Genomic DNA, 24928 nt, shown 5'->3' with positions numbered 1-24928 from the left:
CAAGAAGCAGCAACATGTAGAGACAAACCAGGGAAGCTGAAACAACTCAGCTGGGTATTATCCCACTAAAAATTCCCTTGATACCTTCCTGTAAAACATCCCCTTGTAACAAAATAACCTTTCTTGGGGGCAAACAGTCTGGTTAAAGCTTTTTCACCCTCTCCACGCTCCCCATAGAGATTTGGGTTCCTCTGTCTAGCCCTTGTATGTAAGTAGGATTGGGCATCCCTGTCCAGACAACATCTGGGGGGCTCAACATACCCCATGCCTGCAGCAGCCTAGGGGTCACCTGCTTGGCCAGGAATCTGCTGGAAAGACTCTGAGCAGCTGCATAAGTTGTTTTGAAGGGAGGATGTAACCCCAATCTTCATCTGCCAGTCTCTTCCTGCACCTCCACACTGCAGCTCTGAGCTTTGCAGCAGAGGCTTCTGGAGACGAGGGTGGCACAGAGACTGCAGGGAGCAGAGCTGGCCACCTCCCTGCAGCTGGGAACAGGGCTCAGGAGTGAGAAAGGCCCAAGGAAGTTCTGAGGCTTGGGAGACAGCCTATCACCCCTGGGAGAGCCAGGTTTGGGGCAGCAGAGCCCTGTTACTACTCCAGAGCAGGGAGAAACCCTGCTTGGCATTAGCACAGGGCCACGACACGTGCCATAATCTCTTTCATTCTAGTTGCCAAAACAGATGCTCAAGGGGTTTGTACAGGGGAGGTGTTCCCTAGGCACAGGTGTAAAACATTCCAGTGAATTTTCTGGCTGTACTGTGATTGCTATACAGCAGTGGCCAGGGATTTCACCACCTACAGCCTGGATGTCTTGGAGTGGCACAGGACCACAAGTCAGCCCCTCAGGGTCAGTCCCCAGCCCAGCTCAGGGTGATGCCACCACCAGGAAGAGTGGCTGACCAGAGCACACTGGTCCCAAGGCCAGCAATTTCCCTGGCACCTGCTGCAAACACTCAGCACAGTCAGTACCACATTTGGGCACAGGTTATTTCAACACCTGCCCCATGCTGGGGTTGGGTCTGCCCTACAAATAACCACAAACTGGCCTGAGCTCAGCAGAGCCACCTATCCTAAGGGGCTATGCCAGGAGGGTGACGGGATCTTGGGAAGCACTAGCATGGCCTCTGGGACTCACTCAAAAAACAGCTTCATCCCTATCCCTGGCCTCCAGAGAAAATACACTTCAAAACACCAGTGGCTAGGAACACCTCTGCTCCCTCCACTGGCTCCAACCCACCCAATATGAGAGCAGTCAGTGACAAATCTCATGCCTAACCTCTGTGATCAACTAGGAGGTGAGCATTTCAAGGAAGGCTAGGAAAGGAAGGGGGAAAAATTAGCAAGGCTATGAGCAGGGTAAGGGCTGGAGGCAGGTCCATGCTGGCCATCCATGCTTTAGCTTTCAGGGCTACTGCAGGGAAGAGTCTGGGATTTACACTTTACACGTTGACCAGCAATGTCAGGGGCAAGGGCTCACTTCCAGGCAAAGCCAAGGCCAGATTTCATAGGTTGCAACATCCAGAAAACCCCAGGAGCCCGTGTTTGCTGTTCACAGAAGGCCAGACCTCTGCTCTGAGTCAGCCACTGCAGATCCTCTTTGCTGCCAGCCCCTGGAGAGGAGGAGCCACAGAGGCAGATGGGATGTTGGCCTTAATCCCTAACATAAGGTGAGCCACTTCCATCCCACCTGCCGTCCTCCCCTTCCTCTGAGAAGAGAAACCCAGCCTTCAGTCTTGGGAGGTGGCAAGCTGGGGCTGGGGAAACAGCTGAGCTCTCCAGGACTGCTCCTATCTCTGGAGCAGCTCTACAGGACATGATGACTGCTGCTGAGCCCTGTTCTCAGGCATTGCAACTGGATGAGACATGGCCTGGGAAGAGAGGAAGAGGGAAAAATCCCCTCTGTGCCTATTACTGATTTTGTGCCTTAAGACTCCAAATGAATCAAAGCTTAAGGCATGCAAGGAAATCCTCTGAGCAATCGCAGACCTGGTTCCCACAGGTTTTGGCCCCACTATGAGACTGCACCAAGTCCCACCACAACCCATCCCCTGCTGACTGTGGAGGAGGGAGAGGATGGCAGGAGATGGTGATCTCCTGTGAAATGGATGACACTGAGTCCAGCCTCACATGCCAGACCATAGAGGAAGAGGGGAGCCCTCATTCAGTGAGAGCGTAAACCCAGCAAAGGGAGCGCAGCCCAGCATCCCTGGAAAGCCAGGGTGTGATCCAACTCCCTGTGAAGGCAGGGTACTGCAGAGGAGCAGGAATATTCCCCAATACTTTCCTTCTTTCCTATCTTGATCCCTTCTCACTCCCTTCTGCCCTCTCAACAGCCGATATCCCAGGCTCCCTCCCCTGCCTCTCCCATGCCCTCCATCCCAGAGCCCTCCCATCCTGCCAGGTTAATTTGAGTTTCTGATTTGCATAAGCAGTAGATCACAATGTTCTGGAAATCCCCTCCTGCAGCCAGAGCTTCCTCCCCACTCTCACAGCGTCACTGTTGGCCTTCTGCTTCCTTTTGCTGCCGGAGCACCGGGATGCATCCGACCGGCACAGCACAAACAGCAGGTCCCAGCTGCTGATGCCAAGAGGGATCCATCAGCAGCCCCTGCAGACCTGATCCCAGAGTGGCCCTGGAATGCTGTGCCAAACCAGCTGCATCCACGGCCTGCTCTGTTCCCACCTTGCTTCAGGGCCAGCTCCAGGCACAGCCATCCATGACAGCCAGGTCCTGGCTGGCCCTATCACCCCATCAGGGTTCAAGTGAGCTCCATTTTCCCAGCAGCACAGAGGGCAGGGGGATTTTTTGGGCAACAAGAGCTGTTGAGGCAATGCCACTTTGAATTCATATCACTGGAGCCACCCTGCTCACTCCAGAGTGGGATCAGCTTGAAGGAAGCCAGACCTGACCGGAGGTAAGCAGGACCTGAGGACATGGGAGTTCCACCGACCCCCATCCACAGCCTGTGCTCCTTCTCAGCCCGTTTTCCACAGCACAGCAGCAATCAAGGCATGTTCATGTAAGTAACCTGCAACTGAAGGTGCTGAACCCAACTCTCTGTGCCAAAAAAAAACCCCAAAACCCCTAGTGTGTCAACGTGTCACCTGTGAACACACCCTCAGAGCCACACAGGCTTGCTGATAAACCATAGCTGCCATCAGGGCAGTTTTCTCCCCTGGGAGCATGGTGGGACCAAAGGAATGAGGAAGGACCAGCAGGACCAAAAGCCTTTCATTTTCATAGTGAAATTCATGCTGGCGTTTGGGCCAGCCTGAGCTGGCAACCTCAGGTAAAAATGCAAAGAGCAGCTGGCTAAAGAGGTGGAGAGGCTCTGAATGAGGGTGTGCCATCCAGTGGTTCCCAGGTGCAGACAGACCCCACACCCACAGCTTCTCACCCTCACACTCCTGCCATCCAAACCAGATGGACTAAAGCTGGGCCCTCTTCAGGCCCTGCAGTTCACACCTGGCAAGTGTAGACCAAACACCTTGCCAGGTACCACTGCACCTCCTGGCAAGGAGCTGGGGAGCTGGAATCAGCTTCTATAAAATAGAAACATTTAAAGCCTTGATGTTTCTTCTGGCACTAGCTGGCTTCCAGCACAAGCTTGGTTCTGACCGCCAGTTCTCCCGGTGGATGGTTTCCAGGGATTCTCTGCAACCCCGGAAAAACCATCACCTGCGCAACTCCATCAACAGACCCAGCTCTTCCCTGCTCCACCAAGATGCATCCTTTTCTAATTCCAGATAAGGACAAGGAACAACAATGCCTCTTGCCAGATGCAGCAGTTTCTATGAGGAAAAGCACGTCTGCAATCCCAATGAAGTTGCCCAGAAACCAGGCAAAGAAAATGATGTAACGAGGCTCTCCAGTTGTCCAAAAGTGAATCACAGCTTCCACGACAGTTCCCCCCCTCCCCTTTTTGCTGACTAATACCTGACACAATGGGCCCCTGGGAGGAACGGCACAGGAGAGCCCTTTAAGTGGTGCCTGGCTCCCTATCAAAACCACACAGAGGCTGTCTGGGACCTCCATCATGGGGAATTCCCCTTCTCCATGCCTAAAAGTAAGCTCAGCTGGGCCAGCCTTCCTGCAATTGGGGGATTGCAGGCACAGAGCTCCTGCTCTGAAGGGCTCCCACTCCTCCCCAGCCCCTCCAGGACCCAGCCTGGTGAGTAATGCAATGATTTTTTCGGTTTCAGAGTGCCTGGGATAGAGAGAGGGGAAGGCAGGCAACTTTTGGGGTGCTGCAAAACCAAACACCTCATTTGTTTCTCACAGAAATAAGCAGGGTTTCATTATTTCATGCAGACTGAGGCATTAATTTATCAACAAGGTGTTTTCTCGTTCTGGGTGACTGCATTTAGCATTGAAGACAGGTCTTCTGAGGGTTTACAGAACAGCACTGGGCCTCTCATTGGGGTAAAACAAGACTTTCAGGAAACAAAAAAGAAGATACTGGGTATGTGTGGGGTCCTGCTGTCTCATCTCCAGCTGAGACTTCAGATGTGAACACAAACAACACATCAGAGCCCCACCAGTCCTGAGCTCTCATAACCCAGCCTGGCTGCCAGGGTGACGTCCTGTTGCCAGTGAAAGACAGTCGGGAAAAGAAATTTCTGGGGTTTTAATTTTTACGACCCAAAATATCAAATTCCCAAGAAGTGGTGGAGCTGTGTGAATACAGCTGAATAAGAAGCCAGGACTGGGGCAGCTGGAAAAGGTTTGATCTCCAGTGAAGGACCTTGATGAACCCAGCACCAGATCACCTAAGGAGGACGTTTCTGGAGTACAGGAAAAGAGCAGCACAACGGCTTACAGTGGGATTTCTTCGCTCCTGGTTAGTTGTTTTTATTTATACATGTATTTAATAAAAACCCACCACCTTCTCTTTGTGGCAAAACCAACAGAAGAAAGAAAATCAAGCAGCTGTTGAGTGAGTCCTAAATAGCAGAGTGAACCCAAGTGTTCCCTGTGCTTGGTGCTCCTCTGGCTGATTTTGGTGCGTCACCACAATTCCAGCAGCAGCAGCACAGAGGAGAAGGATCCGTGGAATACACGCCCCGGTTAGAGGGTGGAATTTCCTCATTTACCGGTGGGGAATTCTCCTGCCTCAGAGGAGCGTCAGTCCCGGCCGGCCGGCAGCACCACCCTCCTCCTTGGCGAGGCCGAAGCTGACAGAGAGTTTCAGCACAGCCTCCCCTCAGCCATTGCTCCCCCACAGCGGGGGACACGAGGAGCCCCCTCAGCCCCGCCATTTTGTGTCTGCACAAGCCGCGGGAGCCGCTGCACGGCTCGGCCTCGCCGCTCCCCTACGAGCGCAACCTCCCGCAAGGAGAAGGCGCAGGCGGGCTGATGCCGCCTCTCAAAGCCGGGAGAGGCCTCCGTGCAGCCCCAGGGAACCCCCAGGACACAGACCCAGCCACGGCGGCTCCGCCATGACGGGCACCTTCCCCACCACCTCCCCGCCCTCCCCTTTATACCCCTCACTGCACGCCGATTGGCCGCTCCGCCTGTCCATCAGGCTGGGAATTTCCCGGGGGCGGAACCAGCCCCGGTGCTGGTGGCGGAGCGGAGGGACCGGACCGAGACCCCGATCCCGGCCCCGATCCCGGCCCTGATCCCGATCCCGGCGGCGGCCCCGCCGTGGGGCGCACGGCAGGTGAGCTCGGAGCGCTGCGGGGCCCTGCCGCCCTCGCGGACAGGAGCCCTGCCCGGGGCACCGGGGTCTTACCGGGCAGCGGGGTCGCGCCGCCTCAGGGAAGGGACCCGGGCCGGAGGGATCTGCCGGGATCGGGGCTGCGCCTTGCCCGTGTCTGGCCGGTTCTCGGGCTCTCGGGCCGCTCGGGTGGTCGGGGTGAGAGCCCGGAGGGGGCCAGGGCCGCGCCGTCCCCCGGGAGTTTGTCCCGGAGCCGCCCCGTGTCGCGGCGATCGTGCCGTGCCTCAGTTTCCCCTCTCCCGGCCAGGGCGGGGGTGCCGCCGCCCCCCCGGGGGACAGGCTGACAGTGTGTCCGTGTGTCCCGGCGGTGCCCGGGCCGGGAGGAGGAGGGTGCGGGTGGGGGTCCCGCAGCCCCCCGGGCGGTGCTGAGGCCCCGGGGCGGCCCCGCTCCTCCCTCGCCCCGCCTTGCACAACCCGGCCTTTCCCGGGGCCGCGCATCGGCCTCCCGGCTGTCCCTGTGTGCGATCCCCCCGGGCAGGGCCGGTTCCTGGGTCTCCTCCAGGGGGGCTGCGGCGGCCGTGGCCTCAGGGACCCTCCTGTCCGTGCTGGTTTCCTTTCCCTTTGACTCTTTACCGCTGGTCCAACCGCGTGTGTCCGCATCGGATGCTGATCCAGAGGCTGGAATATCTGGAGCAGGGATGGATGACAGCATCCTCCTCTTTTGGGAGGGAGGCACAGCTTGTCTCCCCCTTTTCCCTCCCTCAATCCCATGCTAAAACCCTCACGGAGGGCAGAGAGGAAAAAAAAAATAGAAAAGATGCTGCCTGTCACTGCTGCTTTTGGGTGAGAATAGCTCCAGGTGGGACTCATGAGGATCTGCATCCTCTCGGAGATCTGGCTGTCCTGTGTCTGTGTCCCTGCCACACAGGTTGCCCCCTGTATCAAGAAGTCAAATGCAGCCTTTTCCCTTGAGCTGGTTATTCCCATCACTTAGATGGGTTATTCCCATCACTTGGGTAGGATAGTCCCACCACCTGGGGGAATGGGAGCTGTTCTGCTGGCACAAGCTCTTTTGGCGTGCACATTTCATGGAGAGTGCTGTCAGCTGAAGCATTCTGGAGACTGGACTCTGGGCACTGGGATGAGTTCTGGAGACAGGAAGGCTCCAACCAGGCACGTCCTTGAGAGCTGTCCCTGTGCTGAGGTGAAGTAAGCAAGAAGAAAACAGGAGAGCCTTTTTGCTGCCTTTGGCATCGTTCCTGGTTCTGCAAGAAATCCCACGACGCCCTTTCGGCCCGACCTACGCCAGGCAGACCTATTTAGCACAGGGCTGTGGGTTGTTGCTTGCCAGCAGCTGGTAAAAAACTCTCTTGGGTGGAGGAAACCGAACCATCTACTCTTGTGGCATTGCAGATTTTGTTTTAAAGCAGCAGTTGTTACACTTTGGGTGGTATTTCGTTGGTGTAGCTTTGTGGTACCACTGTCTGCTGCCGGCTTGGTTGTTGCCTGCTGAAGCACACTAAGTTGGGCAGGAGTAGCTTGGAAGGAAGAAAAAGGCTACAAGGAAAGGGGTGGCTGTGCCTTGTTCTGCTTTGGAGTGCTGTGACAAGCAGCCATGATGCTGCTGAGCTCTGCAGGGAGAAGTGGAGCAGGCAGGAAGAGCCAGATGTCTTTGCAGCAGAAGACAGGGTCTTGCCTAAATCCCCCCACTGTGCTGCCACTAGAGCATCACCACCGTGCCTGGCTGCTTGTCCTGCCTGCATTGGAGCTTGGGCCCATCCCAAGAAACTCTGCAACTGTGTGTGGTTACCTGTGTTTGTAAACCTGGCAGACCCAGGGAAATGCTTTATTTTCTTTGTGAGCAGCCTCATCAGAAGCAGGTTGTTTTGTGAAGCCTCCTGGGAGGTGGGTTTTTCAGGCAAGAGTGGGCTTTCTTGCTAGGGGACATCTTTAATACCTGCTGTGTTTTGGATAGGGTTCTTGCCTCTCCCACCCTCTCTTTGTGGCTAAACTGGCTGGAAAGGAACACACTGCAAGTGGAGGTTCAGATCTTTCCCTTTGAGACTTGAGCCTTGCAATGCCTGCTTCCCTCTTCTTTTATTACTCACAGCTCAGTGGACTGCAGTGCCCAAAAAGTCTCATTATTTCTGCCTCCTAAGGCCATCTCTGCTTTTGCTTTCCTGCAAATGAGACCAGTCCAGCAGTCCAGGAATTGTTGTCCCTTGTATGGGAAGCTGCTGGAGCCCTGTAGAAGAAAATCAGTCTGGGGGCTACAGTGTTTTCCTGTAAAATGATCAAACAAACAAAAAGAATCATTTCATAGTGTCTGTCGAGTGGCTTTTGCTTTCCATCTGAGGAGGCATGCTGGGGACCCAGCAGTCCCAGTCATGGGAAAATCATGCTGGCAGCCTGCAGGGATTTGCTTTCACCTCCTGTGATCCTGGTGCGGAGGAGGCTTCCTGTGAATATTGTGCACTGGAGTAAGGAAAACCCCCTTCTCCTTAGGGCTGGGCCATCACAGGATGGGAATTGAAGGGCTGCCAAGCCTGCAGCTCTGGGAGGCTGCTTCCCACCCTGGGGTCATTGACCAGGGCAAGCAGTGCCAGCCCCTCCTGCACAGGCTTCACAGCCTGGGTATATTCAGTGTTCAGTAATTTTAAAGTAGGAATCACATCCTTCTGCCACTTTTGCATGGCTGGTACAGTGATGGCTGTGGCAGTGGTGCATGTTGTTCTGGGTGACAGCAGTGACAGCTCCAGCTCACTCCCAAGCCACAGCTATTTAAACAGCACTCTGCTTTCATCTTTGCCCGTGAGCCTCCCCTGCCCACCCACACTCTCATTCTCTGCTTTTGCTGAGTTGCCATAAAAATTTGCTACCTAAAGGTCTTGGTGTCCTGCATGGAACCAGCGACGCCCACGGGTGCCCGTCTGGCAATCTCTGACAGCGGCTGGGCATGGAGCCAGGGAGCTGCAGCCAGGGAGCCATGGTCTGAGCCTGCTCCTCAGGGCTGTGAAATACTGTCAGATCATCTTAGGAACTGTTGACTGGCAAAGAGGGAAGTGTTTTCTGGTGGTTTGGTGGTTTCTGCTGGCGTTTGTGGTAGTCCATGTTTTCTTTGTGTATCTAACCACTGTTAGGTGCTGGTGTATGGTCCCCTCTCTCCTCCCTTTGTCTTTTTATTGAAATGAGATTTTTCACTGTAAATCTCACCTGTCAGAACTCTTAAGGAAAAGAAACACAACAAACCAAGACTGGAATCAGTGACTTGGTCTCTAGTCTCCAGAGTGACCTCTCTGTTCCAGTGGTGCCTTGCAGAAACTGGACTGTGCCTCCACTCCAGGAAAACCCACCCTGTCCCCAGTGATGGCCTGGAATGCTGTGGAAACCCCTCCCTCTTGCTGGCTATTGTTTACTGGTGAATTTGCGGTTGGTCTGTGCTTCCGTCAGCTGGAGATAGTTCAGTTCCTCTCCCCAGCTGTTGTTTGAAAACAGCTCCTATGGTCCCTTTGCTACAATCTCCTGGTTGGGTACAGACCTTGAGTAGAAAAGTTCTTGACAGAATCTTGAGATTAGGGAATATCAGAGGCTTGCAGTGGCTCTATCCGTCTGGGAGAATATGGGATCACTGTGAGTGAGCTCTGCTGTTTGGCAGAGTGGTCAGTGCAGCAGGATGTCGAGCGATTCCTGCAGGGGTGCACAGGGGATGGGTACCTCTTATGTGCTGTGGGACAAGGCAGAAAACCTCTAGGTTTGGGGGCTGGCAATAAAAGAATGAGAGCTGGTATTTCACGCTGCTTCCAAGCCACATGGGGAGATGGTACCACAGGAGAGGGCAGCTCTTCCCTCTTCTTCCTCCTCTCTCTACCTTCCCTGACACATACCTGGGCTCATCTCAGTGCAGGATGCAGATGCCCCACAAGATGGTCACTGCAGGGTGGGTTTGGTACCCAGCTCCTCCCAGAGCCCCAGGTCTGGAGCAGTATATGGTGACTGGACAGCAATGAGAAGCAGGTTTGAGTCCCCAGCCAGCCTGTGACACCATCCCCATCCTCTGCCAGGCTGGCCAGGCAGGCAGAGTGGCCACAGGTGATGGCATTTCTCAGGTACAAGGGTCCCACTGGGCTATGTGCTGGCCTCATCCACCTGGCCTTGGTCACTTGCAGGGATGGGGCATCCACAGCTGCTCTGGGCACCCTGTTCTGGTGCCTCACACCCTCGGAGTAAAGAATCTCTCCCCAATACCTAATCCAAACCTGCCCTCTGTTCAAGACTGGCTGTGACAGCGCTGCCATCACTGGGACCCCCAGCTCAGAAATGGCTCTGGTTCTTCCACAGCTTCTTGTCAGCTGCTCTGGGCTCCAGGAATAGCCTCTCCTCAGCTCACCCCAAACCACCACAGTTGGTCAGTTCCAGCTGTTTGGGACCATGTCACTTGCTCCCCATGGGGGGCTTGGCAGCACCCATGGAGCAGGAGGATGATGAGACACACCAATGTGTCTCCCAGAAGCAGAGTGCTGCTGAGGCCAGGCCTAATTCCTTGTCGCTGAGGCAGGTGTTAATTGCTGCTCCAGTTGTGGGTGCTGCCAGGTGGCAGTTGTCATCTGGAAAGTCCCTGCCGCTCCCTGGCAGGCAGGTCATCCAAACTGGAGATCAGCCTGCATCGCTCATGGCATGAGCATTAGTCTGAGGTTGGGACAGTTTCGGGTACAGGCTACCCCCTTCCCCTTTCTAAATGCCTCCTCTCAGCCTCCTCCTGCTCACCAGCTGTCCTGGCTGGGAGAAGAACACTTTGGGGTGCTCCTATTGTGCCCCCAGGGAGCATCCCAGCTTCAGCTGGCACCAGGACCTTCTCAGCTGCTGCTCTGCTCCGTGTAACAAGCTGGCATCGGGGGGGATGGTTCTGATAAGTTGTGCTGTGATTCACAGCTGCTGCTTTATCCCCCCAGGAGATGGGTGAGACCTGGAGCCAGGATCCTGCCAGCTGTCCCCAGGCCAGACATCAGCATGGAGGAGGCCTTAGGCCACCTGCCAGTGCAAGGAATTGGAAAAGCAATTATCATACTGCTTGTGGGTATTTTGTCTCCTTGGGCTTTGCTCCTAGCCCTGCACATGCCCGGATGTTTCCTGTGCCCAGTTCAGGAAGCTGTCCTTCTGGAAGCCAGTTCTTCTGGCTGAGCAGGAGGACAGAGTGGGTCCCTGCCTGGCTCCTGGGGCTCATCCCCCAATACAGCCCAAACTTCCCCCCAGCTGCTGGTTAAGGCTTTTGGAGTTGCAGCCACTGCTCCTCCCCAAACAGCCCTTCACAAGCCTTTATGCACCCCAGAAATACTGTATGTTGACAGGATGCCCTGGTGACAGTGCTCAGGTTTGCTCTGGTGTGGGCGAATGCTCCTGGGCTGCATCTCCATCTCTCCAGGGATGCAGCAACCGGGGATTGCAGCTTTCTCTGTGACTCCAGTGCCCTTCATGGGTGAGAGGCAGCCCCAAGTGGGGCTGCTGGTGATGCCTCCTCGTGTGACAGTTCTCATGGCCATGAGTCACCCCGACACATTCGCCCCAAGCAGAGCTGGAGGGGGAAGTGCCTTCACCTGGGTCATTTGTTGGCTGGTGAGCAGTGAGGCACCAGCACAGCACCCTAGACCCCCACACGGTTGGGAGCAGGGGACTGTGGCACCATCTGGAGCCACAGGAAGGTGACACTGTGCTCCATTGCCTTGCAGGGATGCCTGGCTGGGAAGTAGGTGACTGAACAGCAGTCATGGAAGGGAGAGGACCCTATCATATCTATGACCCCGGTGGGGGCTCAGAGGAGAATGGATCCACGGCCTTGGAGCGGCTGGTGGAGGAGAACGCCCGGCTGAAGGAGAAGATGCAAGGGATCAAGTCTATCGGTAACTGCTGCGTGCCAGGGGATGAGATTTGCCTTTGGGGCAGCCTAATCTGTGCCACAAAGCCAGAGGTCTCTGCTTGGTTGAGTAAGGGTGCTGGTAGAAGCTGGGGGTCTTGGCACTGGGGCAGCAGGAAAGCTCTCCCTGTCCTGGAGGGCTGAGCAGGATGTCTGAGCTTTTCACACGGTGATGCAGAGGGAGCAAGAATTTTGCTGAACTTAAGGGGTGTTTTATGGTGGAATAAATGGTTGTAAAGAGAAAACAAGGGCTGGAGCAAGGACAGATCCTTGGAGTTCATAGGTGCTGGGGTCTGTTCTGCTTTTGATAAAAATCCCCGCCTCCTGCAAGCCCTGTTGGGGCAAGGGCTTTTCCCAGGTGTTTCTCAAGGAAGCTGATGTTGAGTGCTCCCTGCGGCAGCAGGAACATGCCAATGTTGAAATGTTCCAGCTGAGTTGTGCCACCCTCTTTCTTCTCCTTGTCAGCCTTCCCCCGCTCCCACCCCCAGTTTTGCTTTCTGTCTCATGAGCCAGCTTCCTCCTTTGAGTCCTGCTTCTGCAGCCGAATTTCCACCTGCCTCGTGATTCCTGTTGTGTCACCATGCCCTTACCTGGGACAGGGACTCACTGGTGTGACAGAAACCCCCCCCTCATTGGGGAAGGATTGCATTGTTCATGCCAGACCTCAAAGTGGGGAGGTTGGACCTGTAAGTCCACCACCCAGGCTTAAATTTGTCTCCTCTGGGAAAGCAGAGGAGACCTCTGAGAGCCACAGTGGTGCCTTCTGCCTCCTGTAGCCAGTGCTCTATATGTCAGCATGAGGATTTCTGAAACCAGTGAGCCACTGATCCAGCTTTGCTGTTGGATTTATCCCAGAATAGTTGTTTCCAAATGAAGAAGGACTATTCTGGGCACTGCTCCAGCCAGACAGGGTTTTTGTTGCTGGTGGATGGGGCTACAGCAGGACAGGCCCTTGGGGAAGGAGACTGAGCATCCTTCTGTTGCCCACAACAGGAGAGCTTCTGGAGGAGTCCCAGGTGGAGGCATCCAAGCTGCGGCAGAAGGCAGAGGACCTCGTGAAGGACAACAAAATGCTGATTGGATCACCTTCCTTGGAGGAGTTGGTGGAAACTGGAGGTAAGAAATGTGAGGCTCATGGGAGAGGAATAACCTGATGGCTCAGAATCCTGAGCTTGGGGGAAGGGAAAGGCTGTGCAAGAAACTTTAATGAACATCCCTTGCAGCCATGTCATCTCTGGAATGTATCAAACCACTGCCATCCTCCCTTCTAAAAGGTTTCTGTCCCATCCCCATAGGTGGGGTAGAAATCATCTATCAGTGCCTGACCTTGCAGGGGTGTGCTGTCTGCATCTCTGTGCCAGGTGGAGAGAGGCCGTGCTCTCCAAAAGGCTCATGGCTGCATCCTCTCCCCTCTCCGCAGCCGTCGGCCCCGACCCCAGCTTTGCACGGGCAGCCCCAGGCAGTGCCCAGCCAGACGTGGAAGCACGGAAATCACCTCCAAGTGTGAGTCTGCTCAATGTGGCAACTGCTGCTGGCATGGCTGAAGAGGGAGGCACTGTCCATTTAATTAAAGCAAAAAGAGGCAGGCTTTAGCTGTTAGAAACAGAGATGAACCTGAAAGGAAGGGTCAGCTTCCCCACTGTACTCCTGGTGGTCCCTCTCTTTGTGTGGTGGGCATCTTGGGCTGGCATTCCCTGGGGAGCTCTGACCTGGCTGCCTCCCCTTGCAGGGATCCTCCTCAGAGTTTGAGATCGTTGCCATCGAAGCGCAGGGGTTTCCCCAGGAGAGCAGGAGAGTGGTGAGTGGCCCTGGTGCCTGCAGGATTTGGTGTTGGTGGGTGGGCAGTCAAGCCAGTGTCAGGGGTTTTGAGGGTGTGCAGGGCTGCAGTTCTATGCAGGCAGGCAGTGGCAGGGCTGGCTGACCCATGTCAAGGCAACCCTTGGGCAAACCATAGAGGAGGGATAAACTGAGCAAGGGTCCTCCTGTGAACATATCTGGCCTGGCTGGGCCTGGACAAGGGGCCAGTGAAGCAGCCCCAGCCAGATGGGGATGTCAGTGTCTGCAGATGCCACATGACAGGAAGAGCTGTGACAACCCAAGTAGCTGTCAGTGATGCTCTGATATTCAGCTGGTGCCCACACTGGATGGGAGGACCAGGCCTCCAAAGCCTTTAATTGCTGACAGGGTCTGCCCTAGCCAAAACACTTCTGTGTGCTCCATTTGCTGCCACCTGAATTGTCATTGCCCTATCCTGTCCTGTTCTGATTTTTTGTGAGCTGGAATGGAGGGGTGAAAGGAATGGGGAGCCCAAGGGGAATGACCATCAGCTGGCACCACATGGTACCAGTAAGAGGATATGCTCTCATTGCACATCCCTCTTCACACTGGCCAGAGAGGCTCTTGGAGGGGTTGAGTCTTACTGGATGCTCCTGGGGTGCAGCTATGAGGTGATAGAGAACAGAATGGGGTCTGCTTGGCCACCAGCTGCTGGTTCCTGAACCGAGTCCAAGTTCTGTGCTCACACCTGGATTCTCCCAGCTTGGGTCCTCACTGCCTCCCTTGCCAGCAGACATGGGTGGGAAGAGCTGGCTGTTTTGTGCCCATCACACACACCTTCCCACAGCAGGTTTGGGGCTGTAAAGTCCAGGGTCAGGGTGCTGGGGACAGACTAGGCTGCCCTGTGGTGCAATCTGGGACATTCTCACAGGCAGCAGGTGAGTCAGTGGGGCTGGGAGCAGAGCAGGTGTGGGTGTGCCAGCACTTCCCCAGCTCCTCCCAGCAGTCCCATATGTGCCAGCTGTTGTGCCAGCAGCACCTCCTAGGCTATGGAGGAGTTAACCAACCTCATCATAAACCTCCTGGGGACACTCCCCATGGGCAGGGTACACCCTGACACTGGTGGGTGTGCCCTGACCTGGGCTTTCCCAGCCACTGTTTAAATCCCATGCGTCACCCACTGGGCTGTCACCTGCCAAAGGGCTCGGGTTCCTGGTGCCTGGCATGCCACAGCAGCAGGGAGCACAGAAGTAGGACAGGTGGAAGGAGAACATGGGAGCTGGGGTAAGACCACCACCCTTCCAGCACAGACCAGGGTGTATGTAGAGAGGACAGTTTCAGGAGCTGGGATTTTTAGTCTCAGTGCAGATGGCAAGAGCTCAGGTGGAGAAGTGACCAAGGGTGGGGATGCCTCCATTGCTGTCAGCGATTTGAGAGTGTGTTCTGCTCAGACTACTAAGGGGCACAGAGAATCCATGAGCTGCTGCCATGTCCCACTCCACACGGGGACTCGATGTGCCATATCTAGCAGCAGGGAATCAGACCTTTACAAAGCTGACACAGTTTTTCAGCATACTGAGAGGTGCTGCAGAGTGTCTTGGTGCTGGCCCAGCTCCCAGCCACAGCCATGGATGGGATGTGAAGCTGATCTGCCCCAAGAGGACTTCACAGTGCTCCTTTAACTGGTCTGACCACACTTGATCTGTTCCCCATTCCCAGGATTTGGAGCAGCCACCAAACGAGGATGCCAACCTGCTGCCACAGCTGCAGCAGCTGGAGAACACGCTGAGTGGCTGTGCCAAGGAGGCCAGCAAGGACCAGGTCTTTGTGCGCATGGGCTACATGGCCTCTGAGCTCAAGCGTTTGGCCTCCAAGGTGCACAAGAATGAGCAGAGAACATCGTTCCTGCAGGTGAGCGAGGCCTGGCCTGGCACTTGATGGAGATTTCCCCCTTCTGTTTTTTTTCTCACCAAACCCCTCCTGCCCATCCTGAGGTGGATACCCAGCTCCTTAGCGTGGCTTGGTGGGAGGTGTGGGTGGCCAAGGGTTGGCCATGGTGCTCACACTGCCCGTGTTCACCCTCCAGACACTGTGTGAGACACTGCACAGTGAGAACAAGGAGCTGCGCACCAAGCTGGAGCATGACCTGGAGCAGAGAAACCAGGCTCTGGAGAAGCTCAGGTGAGGGTGGGCTATGTGGATGGGGAGAGGGCTGCCCTGCAAGCTTCTTCTTGCTGACCCATCTCTTTCTGCCCACAGGTGTGAGAACCAGGAGCTCCGGAGGATGGTGACGCTGAGCAGCCAAGACAGTGGGAAGAGGGAAGCTGCTGAACAGGTGAGGAGGCAGCATATCCTTGGAGAGGGCTGGGAAGGAGGCAGGGAGCCTGCTGACCCTTCAACAAAGATGGTCTCATTTTAATCGAGCCCCCAGTTTGTCCCAGTATGACCAGCAGGACTACTCAGGGTTTCAAGGGGATGGGGGAGGCAGTGGGAGGGGAACTGGCTCGAGTTTAGCCGGCCTTGGGCACAGCCTCCACAAAAGCCCTGAGGGTCCCCCCCGTGCGCGTCCAGCAGAGCGGGGCCATGGTGGAGAAGGCGCCGGGCAGAGAAGAGCTGGAGGCCAAGGAAAAGAAGGTGAAGATCCTGGAGCACCAGCGCAGGGAGGTGAGGACCAGGCTGGGAGGGAGGCACCACTAAGGAGGCGGGGAGTGGGCAGAGGGGGCACAGGGCTGGGATGGCACCAAGATACTGTGGCAGGGCTTCAGAGCTGCAGGGAAGCACTGCTGGAGCTGGGATCTTCATCCAGCTGGTCCCCAAAGTGCTTTCATGACAGGAGTCTGCTGGGGACCACCACAGCTGGTTCATAGCAGGGTTTGGGCTCCTGTTCAGCTATCTCTCTCTCCCTGCAGCTGCTGGAGGTGAATAAACAATGGGATCAGCATTTCCGCTCCATGAAGCAGAAGTACGAGCAGAAGGTAGGGCTGGGTGCTCAGGGCTGGGTGCTTGGGGGGCACATTCCTGCTGGATGCTGGCTGTGGGAACTCAGAGGAGATGGTGTAGGGTGGTTTGGGGGCTGCCTGTGCCTCCTTTCCCCCAGTGTGGGTCCTTCCAGGCCAACACCCTCACTCCCTTCTGGCAGGTCACGGACTTACACCAAGAGCTGGCCGAGGCCCGCAGGGCAGTGACCGAGCTGGAGTCAGAGCGGGAACAAAAACAACGGGATTTTGACCGCAAGCTGGTCCTGGCCAAGTCCCGGATTGAAACAGAGGAGGCAAGTCCCTTGGGAAGGGTGACAGGGAGCTGCCAGCCCTGTTGCCCTGCCCTGGCTGATCTCCCCCTCACCCTGGGTCCTGCAGGCAGAGAAAGAGAGGCTGGCCATGGAGGTGAGGGACCTGCAGCAGAGGATGCGGTTCCTGCAGGAGCAGCTGGCTCCGGTCACCAGGCAGCGGGAATACCAGGAAAAGGAGATCCAGAGGCTGAACAAGGTGGGGGCCAGGGCACAACCCCTCACTGCAAAATGTCTTTGATGTTCTCCAGTCCCTTCACCTCTCTCAAATCCAAAACTGACCCTGATAACCCACTCTTGCCCGGGCAGAGACTTGTATGAGGCCCACCACATCCCTCTGGGCTCCAAGGAAGTGGGGTTCAAGGAGGGTCTGTTGTCCCTCTTGCCCCTGCCCAGTTATACCCATTTCCCACACTGGGCACTTGCCTGGGGTCCTCCAATGACATCATGGGCACTGAACTTGCTCTGACCCTGCTCCCTCCTCTTCCTCTGTAGGCACTAGAAGAGGCCCTGAATGTCCAAGCCTCTCCACCGCCCATCTTTGCCATGGAGCCAGCAGGGAAGCTGCCACAGCAGGAGCTGCTGACCCAGAATGAGCTGCTCAAGCAGCAGGTAGGGCAGGACATGGAGCCACTGGGGACGGGCAAGGAAATACATGTCCTGAATCTCCACAGCAAAGAGTGTGTCAAAAAGTGTGTCAGCAGCAGCCCAGCAGCTGGGCAGGTGTCAGTGCTGGGGTGGTGAGGGTTGGGGACCCAACTCAGCATCCTCCAGGCATTCATCTGGAAGAACCACAGCCACCACAGCCATGGGCCACTGAGCCAGCCCATATGCCTGGGGCTTGGAATGGCTGATGAACTCAAGGATGGCAGCACAGTGATGGGGTTGCATAGGGAAGGTGTCTGCCCTCAGCCAGGTCCACCCACATTCTTCCTTCTTGCCAGGTGAAAATTTTCGAGGAAGACTTTCAGCGGGAACGGAGTGACAGGGAGAGGATGAATGAGGAGAAGGAAGAGCTGAAGCAGCAGCTAGAAAAGCTGCAGAAGCAGTTGGTCCTTTCCAACAACCAGGTGAGCAGCACTGGGTGCTACTGGCAGCACTCCGGGAGCCCTGTGTCAACCACATGTGTCTCGGAAGTGCTCACCCTGTGTCACAGTCCCTGTACATACCTAAGAGTAGGGGCTGAAGGAGAACAGGAAGGCCAAAGGGGTGTTTTTTCTGCTGGTTGCCACTGCCAGAGCATCTCCTTTAATTAATCTCCTGTTTCTGCACCTCTCCTGGGGATCTGATGGGGGCAGACTGGTGCAGACGTTCCCTCAGCAACCCTAACCAATTAAGATGAGGGGTGGCAGGGTGGGCTCTGCACTAACCTCTCTTCCTCTCAGCTGCGAGCCTCCAAGGACGACTGCCAGAGGGAAAAGGAGGAGAAAGAGAAGCTGAAGAAGCTGCTGAAACAGCATAAACAGGTAGGGATGGGAGGAAGCCCTCCTTGGGCAGAGGGGCTGGGCTGGAGGCTGCAGGCAATGGATGGTGGTGGGGGTGGTGGTGTGCTGCCATTGGGATCTCCCCAGCATCTGTCCTGGCTCCTTGCAGGCTTCTGGAGAGAGGCTGCATGCTGAGCCAGGGCCAGGGCCACTAGCCCCAGCCTGCCCCATGTACCAGTACCAGTACAGCCCCCCCATGGCTCACCCCGTGTACCATGGCTACGACGAGTGGCAGCAGATCCGATACCCGCCAGCCATGCCGGGCGAGCACACTCAAGGACAGAACTTCCACCATTTTCCCCCGGTGAGATTCTACCTGTGCCAGCAGGAGGGGGAGCAGAGGGTGACATGTGGATGGGTCTGGGACTCACTGCCCTCCAAGGCCACCGAGTCCCAGAGCAGGGAGCTGAGCACTTATGTCCTATTGGCATGTGACTTCTCAGTCCCTTTCCTCCCCTTCCTTCTCCTCATATTGTAAATCAGTCACAGAGTGCAGCTTCATGATTCACATCCCAGGTAATTCCTTCTCTCTGTTCCACCTCCTCCTGCAGCCCGAGTACCCCTGGCGCCCGCCCTGTGCCATGGCTCACAGCCAGAACACCCAACAAGTGGCTGGGGTGAAACCAGTCCCCAAGGACTTGGGTAAGGCTCAGACCCTCCCTGACAGGGGTGCCCATCCTTCACCCTGAGACTTGGGGCACTTGGCGAAACACACAGGGGAGGGATGGGGGCACAACCTTCCAGGCAGTGACCATTTTCCCTTAGCCCCCACCTCTCATCAGCTGAGGGGATGATTTTGCCATGGAGCTGGTCCCTGCTGCATCCCTACCAGCATCCCCACAGTACTTAAAGTGAGGTTGAGCCCAAACAGCTCATGTAGTCATGGCAGTTGGTGCTCAGGGATACCAACCATGCTATGGCTGGCATCCCTTCTGTGGGCCTTGTGTGAGAATGAAGAACTGTGCTTACCCTGTACCATCCCTCTCTTGTGTTTCAGAACAGGCAGGTCCCGGATTGCCCTAATGCCAAGGACCGGCCACACTCCGACACCAGTGGAAGAGGAGTAGGGTGTGTGTGTGCCCGTGTGTGTGTGTCCAGGAGCTTCCTCTGGCTGCCAATGCCTCTGCAAGGTCATGTGCTGCACGTGGGGGGCTCAGCAGCGCCTTCCCCCAAGGAAATCATGAAGGAGGGACTAAAGGTGCCATCGTGGTGGCAGCCAGCATGAGGGCAAGTCCCCTATGGCCATCCCCTTCCCCACGAGGAGCCAGGCCTGGCATTGCTGTAGACCTGAGCCAGATCTTCAGGGAAGAGGAGCCAGTGTTTCCCAGGAGCTGTCCCAATCCAGAGCCCCTGGAGGAGCAAGTAACAGCGGGGACTCTCCCGATGGTGGGAGACCCCACACTCGCAAGCAGGTGCTGGCCGCAGCTGTGGCCCAGCCTGAGGGTGGTTGGTGTCTTTGTATTTATTTAAGGACTGAAGTGTGGCTGAGTCTCTCTGGCTTTGTCCTGAAAGCTGCTTCCTGTGGGGCAGCCTCTGCGTGGGGACGGGGAGAGGGAGGGATTACAGGGCTGTTGGTCCCCATCTGCTTGGGTATAGCCATAGAGACAGACTGAGTGCAAGGGGACCCCAACCCTTGCTTGGGCACCTCAGGATCTGTTGCCCCAAGTGCATGCCCCCCACCTCCCTCTGAGCTCAACCCCTCACCCTCCCTTCTTCTGCCCCCACTTCTGCCAGGGCAGGGAAGCTCCTGCTGCCCCCTCTGCTTTTCCATGCAGCAGTGGCCTTGGGGACAGTCTTTGACATTGCACACAGCAAGTCTTGCTCCACAAAATAGGCTTGGAGGGGAAAAAACAAATAGAACCCAGTTTCTGTTAAGCATGGCTGTCACAGGTGTGACAGCAGGAGACACAGGATTCCAGTATGCTCCTCACTGGGGATTGTCCCTGGTCGCAGCCCCTTTTTGCCCACCTTTCCTCTGCACTCACTCCCCATCCTGTCCCCAGATGTGGGGCTGTGATGTCCATGTTTGCAGTTGCTGTGGAAAAAATTGAGTTTCTCCAGTCAGGCACTGCTATCCCCAACCTGGCCACTCTACCCACTGTGGCCCCCACTCTACCCCTCCTACTTCTGTCCAACAAGTGGGGCTGCACATTTGCAGAGCCTTTATTTGGAGTTTCTATGGTGGGTGGTGAGGGGCTAGCCACCCCCATCCAGGAGAGCAGCACGTCTCCGTGCCCGGACCACGGGCAGCCTGAATGCACTGAAGAGCTGCTCCGTGCTCAGCACGGTCAGGCCAGGCCCGCCCCAGCCAGGGGCTTTCAGGCCAAGCCTTCATGGAGATGTGGTCTCCTGCTCCAGGGACAGCCAACCCCTGCAGCCTCCCACTGCCCAGAATGGTGGAGAGGAGGGGGCAAGCTGGAGGCCAGGAAATGTCACCACCAGGGGTGGAGGTGGGACAGGGATATTGGAAGTGTCATACTGCCATCGCTGAGGTCTCTGCCACAAGGTTGCCCAGCCCAGCACAACTGGGCTGAGTAGGGGGGTGCCAGAGATGACAGCAATGGAGGGGACAGTGCGTGATTCCTGCTGCTGAGGAACATCTGGGGAGGGAGTGGAATGGGAAACAGCTGGGGAGATGCTGGCCCTCAAGCCAGTGGCCCGAGGCTCTAGTGGTCCTACTCTTCATGTTTCTCCTGCTGCCGCCGCCTCAGGTAGGTCGTGATGTGATTCTTCACGGCAGCGATGTTGGTGCGATGGTACCAGCGCATGATGGGCACGCCCTCAGGGCTCACCAGGAACTTCTCAAAGTTCCACTTGATGTCGTGGTTCCGCAGAGGCTCCCAGAAGAGCTTGTTGGGGTTCCCGAACTCCTCTGCCACGGGGGGACAGGCGTTCTGCAACAGGGAGCCAGTGCATCACTGCCTTGCCCCTCCAAAAAGCAAGCTGAGTGTGTCCCACTCATCTCCCCTTGCCGTAGCACTCACCTTCAGGAAGGTGAAGATCTTCTGCTCCTTGGCCCCATTCACATCCCCTTTCTGGAACAGCTGGAAGTTGGGAACAAAGCCACCTCCTGGCCGGACATATCTACAAGGCGGGGGAACAGGATGTTGTGCAATGGACAGCTCTGGGTGCTTGTATAGGAGTGGTGACAGGACCCCAAGCCCCTTGTTAGTGGGCCACAGCCAGCAGCAGCTGCAGCCTATGTTCCCACTGCCTGGCTGGGACCCCAAGAGAGGAGGGAGGTGTCCCACAGCCCTCAGCACAGTACTCACTTAAGCGCAGGGAGGATCTCTGAGTTCTGGCCAGGTTCCTGCTTCCCAAATTGGTTGGAGGGGAAGCCAAGGACAACGAACCCCTCATCTCTCAGTTCATCTTGTAGTGCATTCAGTTCTGCATGCAAGGAGAGCCAGAAGTGGGTTAGCAGAGGACTGGGCACACCTCCACACCTGCACTCTACCCCTGGGACCATTCCAGTCAGGCCAGGCCCTGGGGAGCAGGCCTTAACCCTTTCCCCAGCTCCCTGAAGCAGAATGGGCCATGGGGACATGCCAAGGCTGCACTCCTGGGCCCTGCCCTGATCCCGAGGTGCCCACACCCCTAAACCCTTACCAACATACTGCAGGGTCAGGCCTCAGTATGTGGCTACGTTGACGAAGAGCACTGTCTTCCCCTTGTACCTCTCAAAGGGGATGTACTCGTCCCCATCGAGGGTGAGAGCCCCGTAGCTGTAGATGGTGTCATTCACCGTGGGGTAGCAGTCCACCTGTGGGGCGAGGAGCATCCCGTGAGAGCAGGCTGGGGGCTGCCGGCCACCCTGCTCCCCATCCCTACGGCCAGCCAGCCATGGGGCCAGCCCTGCTGCTGCCTGCGGGGACGGCTGCCAGCGTTGTGTCCCCTGCCCTGAACGCCGCTGGCAGCAGCCAGGCTCCGGCATGCCAAGATCGCGCTGGTGGGACAGGCGGACTGGGGCTTGCACATGGGTCTGGCTGCAGCTGGGGGAATGTTTACCGAACAGGGAGTAGCAGGAAGGCGAGGGGCTGCAAAACAGCCGGAGTGTAAGGGGAGGCCAGCACCAGAATCCCGAGGCTGTGGGCAGTGAGCAGGACCCACCACCCCTGAACCCCCGGGGGACAGGGGGGCAGTGCAGGGGGCTCCGGGTGGGATGGGGAACGGGCCGGGAAGGGTCGGGCTGCAGCAGACTCTGCATCCGGGGCCACAAGGGTTAACCCAGAGGAGCACATCTCCTGTCCCCACCGGGGCACCCAGGCTCGGCTAAGTGCCACCGAGGGGCTATTTTGGGAGCTGGCAAGAGGTGAAATGACAGGGGCTGCGCTCTAGGAATGAAGGCTCCGTGGGACTGTGGGGTCCCGGTGGCAAAGAGGGGAGCCTGGCTGAGGGGTGACCGTGCCCCTGCCCGCCGGGCTGTGGGGACACCCTGGGTTCCACACCTTCCAAACGTGGGGGAACCCTCCCGGCCATTGCATGGGAAAAGGTCCCCGTGCTCTGCCCCTGGGGAGGACACTTGGGGAGCACATGGCTCTGTCCTCCTCTGTCCCCAACCCCAGGACAGCAATTCTTGGCCCTTGGCAAGAACTAACTCAGAAAATCCCCGCGTGGTCGGGATTGTAAGGGGAAGGAAGGAGGGGGGTCACGGGGCCACCGTGTCCCACTCCTGCCCCGGGGAGTCCTGCAGAGAGCCTTGGGGACAGGCGCGTCCCCAGGGTGTCACACATCCCCTAGACCCCCCTGAAAGCCCTGTGGGGGTGTCCCCCTCCTCTTACCTTCTCCCTCTCCGCACTTCGCCCCAGCTGGACGAGCCCAGCCAAGAAAAGGGGCAAAATCCAGCTGCTGGGGGAGCAGCCCCCCATGGCTGGGCGCGGGGTGCGGGGTGCCGGCACCCCCTGACAGCCCGGGCGAGCGGCGGGGACAAGCGCCGCTGTCGCCTGCTGTCACCTCCGAGCCCGGCGGCCGAGAAATAGCGGCGGGGCTGGAGGGGGGAGCCAATGGCCGGGGGGGGCCGGGCCAGGGCCGCGTTAACCGTGTGGGCTCTGGGACGGACACACGGACACCGCCCGGGGGTGGCACCAGGGCCTGGCGGGGACCCGGGGCGCCCACGGGGACACGGGGCAGGGGCATGTGCCAAGGGTTTATGCAACGTGTTACCCGAGCCGGGATTAAACCCGCAGGGTGGGGGGAGAGATATCGGGGGAGGGAGAGAGGGGGATGGAGAGGGGCCAGGGTGGGAGAGGGGACAGGGGGCAGAGGTGTCGCGGGGAGAGGTGCCCCATCCTGTGCGGGCCACCCAGCCAGGGTGACATTTCCCCCCCAGTGGGGTGTTGGCAGGGAGGAGCAGGGACCAAAGCCCTCAGCTGCAGCCTCGGGGAGGCCGGGCTGGGGTTCCCTGGGTGTCCCCCCAGTGGCTGTTCGGGCTGGGCTGGGGAAGGTTGATCCCGCTCCTCTCCTTTGTGCCCGGTAAATGAAAGTGCTGCTAGAGGCAGCTCTGGAGGAGGATCCTTCCTGCCAGAGGCTGTTCTGCAGCTCGTGGGCTGTGGCTCCATGGTGACCCCGCTGTGGTCAAGGGCAGGGCACTGCTGTCCCTTAGCCCTTAGTGTCCCCAGGGGCAGGAGTTTCCAGGGTCCTGTTTGCTTAGCCAAGGAATGTGAACATTTACCCTGGGCTATCTCCAAGGAAAATATCCGTGGTGGGGTGTAAATTCTCTGAAATCCCCCAACAAAATTATACAATGTGAGAATTAACTGGCTAGAGAGGAACTGGGGGAGTTGTGGTTTTGGGGGGAGGCTGGCCTGGGGTGGAGGACAGTGTGGGGTGGCAGTGGGTGAGTCCCAGGGGAACCATAAGTGCCAGCATGAGGTTTGGCTTTACTAGAAAGCAGGGTCAGCCCTGCCACGATGCTGTCAGTGAGGCAGCTGCTGGAGATGCCATCAGGGGAGGGAAGTGTGGCCATAGGTTAAGAGAAAGCTGAGAGCAATCTCCCAGTCCGCGTTCTTTACCAGAAGGAACACCATGTCCCGGGAAAGGCTGATGTGAGGCTCCAACTACAGCCTCAGCTGACATGGGAGGGCTGGGGGTTGGGTACATCTCCCAGGCACACAGAGAAGCCACGGGGCAGGGGGGCTTTGGGTCACTCTGACACTGGCAGCATTTCCCAGAGCTTTAAACATGCACTGCTACTGGGGGAATGACTTACCCCTGCCCTGCCTGGACTTCAAGCAGTGTGAAGTGTTTGCCCAGGTGCAGGAAAAACCCTCAGGGTGCTCAGCCATTGCTTGGGGACTGCACAGAGACCATCACAACATGCCAAGAGCCAGGCCAGCGACAGGGGTGTTCTGGTCAACTCTCACAGATACGGCTGTGAGTGGAGCAAGGTGGCTCCTTGCCAAAACCTGTAGGAGCCAATATCTGGGTTTGACCCTCCCCACCTACTTCCCAGGCTCTAGGGAGATTTGAGGCTATGGGGCTGCAGATCCTGGCCTGCATGCTGCCTGCACATCTCTGCATCCTGCAGCCAACAAGGACCAGTGCTGTGCTCCACAGCACAGCTCACACTTCTGACCCTGACCAGGGCTTGAGCTACCTCCTGCAAGAGAGCTGGGACTGACCTGGGGAGCTGCTCAGGACTGTGCCCCCTGCCCCACTATTTCCCACCACAGGAACAGCCACCCACATCTAGCTATAGTGGTTTGTGGCACAGTGTGGTTGTGTCTCTTCCACAAGTCCTTGATCCCTGCCACAAGCAGTGAAAGTCTGAGTCACTCCTGAACTCAGTTTTCCTAAAACCAAAATAAAAATAAGA

General features: G+C 57.1%; 2 protein-coding genes across 6 annotated transcripts; one reads left to right on the top strand and one right to left on the bottom strand.

Moving 5' to 3' along the window:
- The first annotated feature begins 4108 nt into the window (after nt 1–4108).
- TNIP1 (TNFAIP3 interacting protein 1) lies at nt 4109–19597 on the top strand. 5 transcript variants are annotated; one of them, XM_083871832.1, is made up of 18 exons: nt 4109–4172; nt 11384–11554; nt 12562–12684; nt 12989–13071; nt 13298–13366; nt 15064–15255; nt 15431–15525; nt 15604–15679; nt 15916–16008; nt 16254–16319; nt 16484–16619; nt 16705–16829; nt 17126–17242; nt 17575–17700; nt 18016–18096; nt 18224–18418; nt 18666–18756; nt 19112–19597. In XM_083871832.1, exons 2-18 carry the CDS (start codon nt 11422–11424, stop codon nt 19135–19137), a joined length of 1827 nt encoding a protein of 608 aa, XP_083727958.1. In that variant the 5' UTR covers nt 4109–4172; nt 11384–11421; the 3' UTR covers nt 19138–19597. The 5 variants fall into 5 exon arrangements, with proteins under 5 accessions (XP_083727958.1, XP_083727959.1, XP_083727957.1 ...); XM_083871833.1 differs by lacking the exon at nt 4109–4172 and adding an exon at nt 5551–5663 and having other exon boundaries at nt 15919–16008; XM_083871831.1 differs by lacking the exon at nt 4109–4172 and adding an exon at nt 5551–5663.
- A 662-nt stretch (nt 19598–20259) lies between these two features.
- On the bottom strand, nt 20260–23068 carry GPX3 (glutathione peroxidase 3). Its single transcript, XM_083871836.1, has 5 exons — nt 22896–23068; nt 21724–21877; nt 21387–21504; nt 21099–21198; nt 20260–21008 (listed from the first exon to the last, which is right to left on the bottom strand). The coding sequence occupies exons 1-5, from the start codon at nt 22980–22982 to the stop codon at nt 20790–20792; spliced, it is 678 nt and encodes a 225-aa protein (XP_083727962.1). The 5' UTR covers nt 22983–23068; the 3' UTR covers nt 20260–20789.
- Nucleotides 23069–24928: the final 1860 nt, after the last annotated feature.

Source organism: Zosterops lateralis, assembly GCF_965231275.1.
Source record: "Zosterops lateralis genome assembly, chromosome: 14".
Taxonomy (NCBI): domain Eukaryota; kingdom Metazoa; phylum Chordata; class Aves; order Passeriformes; family Zosteropidae; genus Zosterops; species Zosterops lateralis.
Note: the sequence above shows the minus strand (reverse complement) of the source record. Positions and strands in the feature narration are given on the sequence as shown.

What these genes read in the sequence shown, in the direction of transcription:
- TNIP1 (XM_083871832.1), top strand. Translation starts at nt 11,422, where the DNA reads ATGGAAGGGAGAGGACCCTATCATATCTATGACCCCGGTGGGGGCTCA. An exon ending in AGAGGGAAGCTGCTGAACAG is followed by an intron (nt 15,680 to 15,915) that starts GTGAGGAGGCAG and finishes GTGCGCGTCCAG; the next exon opens with CAGAGCGGGGCCATGGTGGA. An exon ending in ATGAGCTGCTCAAGCAGCAG is followed by an intron (nt 17,243 to 17,574) that starts GTAGGGCAGGAC and finishes CCTTCTTGCCAG; the next exon opens with GTGAAAATTTTCGAGGAAGA.